At 54.4% G+C, this 4,709-nt stretch overlaps 1 protein-coding gene across 1 annotated transcript in view; it reads left to right on the forward strand.

The window, feature by feature from the left end:
• The first annotated feature begins 1,485 nt into the window (after positions 1–1,485).
• Positions 1,486–4,709, forward strand: part of TPP1 (tripeptidyl peptidase I) — a 7,968-nt gene continuing 4,744 nt past the window's right edge. Inside the window, exons 1-7 of the mRNA XM_010839128.1 lie at positions 1,486–1,594; positions 1,708–1,779; positions 2,026–2,165; positions 3,436–3,586; positions 3,796–3,923; positions 4,081–4,259; positions 4,440–4,638. Coding sequence (XP_010837430.1) covers positions 1,551–1,594; positions 1,708–1,779; positions 2,026–2,165; positions 3,436–3,586; positions 3,796–3,923; positions 4,081–4,259; positions 4,440–4,638 — 913 coding nt within the window. The 5' untranslated portion in view covers positions 1,486–1,550. The remainder of the gene's footprint in view (positions 1,595–1,707; positions 1,780–2,025; positions 2,166–3,435; positions 3,587–3,795; positions 3,924–4,080; positions 4,260–4,439; positions 4,639–4,709) is intronic.

Here is a 4,709-nt window from a genome sequence, read left to right on the forward strand (position 1 = left end):
GGAGCAAAGTCTGTCCCCCCCAACCCAGCCAGCACGGCCGCAACCCGGGCCGTCTTCCCACCAGCCTCTCACCGCTCCCCCATCAGCCACGAAGGTTCCCTGTCCTCGGCGGCCATGTCTCCCAGCTTCTCACCTTCACTATCTCCTCTGGCCGCTCGCTCACCCGTCGTCTCACCGTTTGGGGTGGCCCAGGGCCCTTCAGCCTCAGCTCTGAGCGCAGAGTCTGGCCTGGAGCCACCGGACGACACCGAGCTCCATATCTAGGTGTGGCCCGGACCGGGCCCCGACCTGGGATGCACACAGTGTCCCCAATGCAGGCCCCATCTGAGCCTGCCCGGGCAGCCTTGGACCATGATTGGCCACGGGGGAGGCCAGCTCCCCACCCCAGAGTCCTCCAGTAGGGGCAGGTCTCACGTCTTGCTCCAGCACTGGCAGAGCCCCAGTACCGCGAGGCCCGGTTGGGCGCTGACCTATGGCCAGGTCCGACGCAGGGAGAGAGATGAGGAAGGAGGCAGCAGCCCCGGGGTTCCCCTCAGTGAGGGCTTCTTGCCCTGTGCCAGCACCCTGAGATGGAGCTGAGACTTTATTTATTGGGGGGTAGGGGAGTGGGGCCAGCCCCTGCAACTTTGTTCAGGCCCAGCTCCTTTGGGTTCCACTGACACCCCTGCCCCTGCCCAGAATCAAGTGCCAATTCTCACTCTGGAGCCTTAATAAACTGCAGTTTGTATCCAGTGTCCGGATCTGTTCTCTGGGCCCATAGGGACGGGGCAGTGATGGAAAGGCTCCTGACACCCTGTAGACACCTCAGGAGGCACAGAGTGGGATGGACATAGGGGTTTCTAGGGTGGGGGTGAGTGGGGATGGCTAGGAAACCAGAGCCTAGCCTGAGGCTGTCACATCTCTCTGAAGTCAACCTTTCCCTCTAACATGGGCAAGAGGCCAGACGAAGGCAGACAGCAGGAGCTTGCTTGTGGCAGCAATCCAGAGAGGAATTGGCTGGCTGGGGAGACCTTGGAGATGACCAGCTCTAGGCTTGAGGGTCTTCAAAGAGGTGGGGTTGGATACAAGAGTAGCCAAGTGGTTTGTTTGTTTTTTGTGGGGTCATTACATATAATATATTCATATATAATAACAGCTCACATTTGTTGAGCTTCTGCCATGTGAGGCTCTCCAAGGGGTTTGCTTGCTTTATCTCTGTAAATTTTCAGTGCAATCTGCTGAGGCAGAGCAGTTTTAACCTAACAGTCTCCATATTCTACATGAAGAAACCAAGGCTCCGAGAAGCTGTGACTTTCCTGATATCATACTTCTTGTAAGGACCCGGATCTCTGGGTCTATGGGCCTCCAGAGCCCCTTTCTTAAGCACCGCCTACACTGTGGTGAGTCCTGGGCTCACCCAGTGTTTGACAGTCCACAGAGGGAGCATCTGAGTGGCCGCCCCACCCCTTCTCCAGCATTCAGGACCACCCATTTGAGGGCGGGGCCAGCACGTCACTAGTTCCTAGGCAGAGGTGGTGGTGGAGGACTACAGGGTTCATGTGATCTGTCACATGACAGCCGGCAAGCCGAAAGGCAGAATGGGACCCCGATCCGGGTGAGAAACTGGGGGGCTCCGGGAGAAGGGAATCACGTTGGAGGGAGTTTATGTTGGAGGGTGGGAACAGCAACAGTCCAGCTCCTGCTGAAACCCATGTGCTGTCCCTGCAGCCTCCTAGGGCTCTTTGCCCTCTTTGTCGCTGGCAAATGCAGTTACAGCCCGGAGCCTGACCAGCAGAGGAGGTGAGTTGACTTAGCACTGACCGCCCCTTCCCCATGGCTTGTCCTGCATCTATTATCCTGGTTCTAGCCTCCCTCACTGGCTTACCAGCTCCTGGTACCCCCAACCATAGTTCCCAGGCTCAGTCTGATCATCCATCTCCTGTGATTCAAATCTGCTTCCGGAATCTTCCCCCAAATCTAGGTCTAGTACTGAACTTTCCCATCCCCACTTTAATAATGAAGTCTGTGTGACCCCTGACCCTGCAGGCTGCCCCCTGGCTGGGTGTCCCTGGGCCGTGCGGACCCTGAGGAAGAGCTGAGTCTTACGTTTGCCCTGAGACAGCAGAATGTGAAGAGACTGTCCGAGCTGGTGCAGGCTGTGTCGGATCCTGGCTCTCCTCGCTACGGTGCTTGACGGGACCAAGGGGCAGGATATGGGATGCAGTGGAGGGACACGGGGCTGGGCTGAGCATGGGACAGTGCAGGTCATGTCAAGGGCATTGTCTTGGGGCCTGCGGAGGGGGTGGTATAGGACAGATGAATGGCAGTAACCCTCACTGAAGAGTTTCTGAATAAAAAAGTGAATGGGAAGTAGACTGTCCAAAACTAATTCACATTCTTCCCTCCAAAACTTTCCACCTGTGTTCATCAGGCTAAAAAACTGAAAGTGGGTATGGTTAAGAGCACAGGCTTGGTGATCAAACCTGAATTTAAATTATGACTCTACTGCTTACCAGCTGCCAGACAAGTGGGGAAGTGGCATCCAGTACATGTAAATTTAGCTCACTACCTCAGATTTCACCTCCAACCCCTGCTAAATTCACTCTCATTTATTCCTCCACTCAAACCCTAAAGCTGTTAGTTCCAGCTCTGAAACAGTCCACTCTCATCATTCCTTGTTGCCACCAACTCAGTTGATTACTCTCTCACATGGACTGCTGCCCAGCCCCCTCGATGGTCTGCCGTCTCCTCCCCTCCAGTCCACTCCCTTTAAACTTCACACTCTCTTCCAAGAGTTGGTGTTTCGCTCTAATGGTCAAGCTGGACCGTGTCCTTCCTCCAAGGGAGCCCCTTGTGGTGGGGAAGGAGTGGGAGTGGTAAGCATGTGAGGGGGCAATCTAAGGCTCACCCAGGAGGTGTGTGCATGATCCATGCAGAACGGTGACTCACCATCATGTTTAGCCTGAAATCAGTAAGTATCAAGATGTGAGCTAAATTAGATATCATCTTATAACTGGTCCTGAAAGTTTTGAAAACTTTTATTGGAAATAAACTTAAAATGAACTTTTTTTTAAATTCCACTGGCAGTCCAGTGGTTAGGACTCAGTGCTTTCACTGCTGTGGCCTGGATTCTATCACTGGTCAGGGAACTAAGATTCCACAAGCTGTGTGGCACACCCCCTGACCCCCAAAAGAACATTTTTAATCTATTAATCTCATTTGTTTTTCATGATCATGCGGTATTTGCAACCTACTCTCCTTTAGGATAAATCCATATTCCCCCAAGTTGAGCCTACACCTGTATGGCCTGCCTTTTTACTAGAAGCTTCCCACCCATCCCTCAAGCCCCTGCTCCAATTTCCCTAGGAAGTCCCAGTGTCTCCTGGTTGAAGTCCAAAAAGAGCAATTTGGAAAAGCAATGAACGAAGGCATTGCTTTTCTACTGAATCCCTGCAGGCAAGTACCTGACCCTAGAGGATGTGGCTGAACTGGTCCGGCCATCACCATTGACCCTCCACACGGTACAGAAATGGCTTTTGGTGGCTGGAGCCCGGAACTGCCACTCAGTGACCACACAGGACTTTCTGACTTGCTGGCTGAGTGTCCGGTGAGAGGGGATAATTGCCTCATAGAGGGTATTGATCACCCCATCAGGGAGATTTGTCTCCCTACCAGGGGGAGGGAGCCAAGAGTTTGCAGGTGCTGTGGGTGAAAATGTATGGGAAGATAACAACTAACTACCCGGTGATGCTCAGGCAGCCTCTTCTGCTCTGCTCCCTGCTTTCTGACCTGTGTTTTCTGAACTCTGACCTCCAGACAGGCAGAGCTTTTGCTCTCTGGGGCTGAGTTTCATCACTATGTGGGAGGACCTGCAGAGACCCATGCTGTGAGGTCCCTACATCCCTACCGGCTCCCAAAGGCCTTGGCCCCGCATGTGGACTTTGGTAACACCCAGTGGGGCTGCTGGAGGTTGGAGGGGCAGAGCCAGGGATGGGAGAAGTTCAGGTGCCACAGTGGGTGCGAGTGGGGGTGGGATCACAGCGGTGAAATGAGGGTTGGAGTCTAAAAGATCTCTTCCTCAAGCCTGACTCCTCCCCACAGTGGGGGGGCTGCATCGTTTTCCCCCTACATCAACCCTGAGACAACACCCGGAGCCACAGGTGCCAGGGACTGTTGGCCTGCATCTGGGAGTGACCCCATCCGTGATCCGTAAGCGTTACAACTTGACGGCACAAGATGTGGGCTCTGGCACAACCAACAACAGTCAAGCCTGTGCTCAGGTGAGCCATGCAGGGAGCCTCAGCATCCTCGCAGCCTCCTCAAGGTGCCTAACCAGCCTAGTGATGACTCTCTGACTCTAACCCCTGGGCTCTCATCCTGTGATCTGGGACAGCATCCCCTGACCTGACCCTTGGGGCTGTGTCTTCTGACACATGAATCTCCTCTGACTCCCTCTGTAGTTCCTGGAGCAGTATTTCCACGATTCAGACCTGGCTGAGTTCATGCGCCTCTTCGGTGGGGACTTTGCACACCAGGCATCGGTAGCCCGTGTGGTTGGACAACAGGGCCGGGGCCGGGCCGGGATTGAGGCCAGCCTAGATGTGGAGTACCTCATGAGTGCTGGTGCCAACATCTCTACCTGGGTCTACAGTAGCCCTGGTACTGCCTAGGGGACTGATTGGTGGGGACAGAACTGGGGGGGGAGTAGTGATCTTTGCACCCTCAAGGGA

This window comes from Bison bison, unplaced genomic scaffold (assembly GCF_000754665.1).
Source record: "Bison bison bison isolate TAMUID 2011002044 unplaced genomic scaffold, Bison_UMD1.0 scf7180017864112, whole genome shotgun sequence".
Lineage (NCBI taxonomy): Eukaryota > Metazoa > Chordata > Mammalia > Artiodactyla > Bovidae > Bison > Bison bison.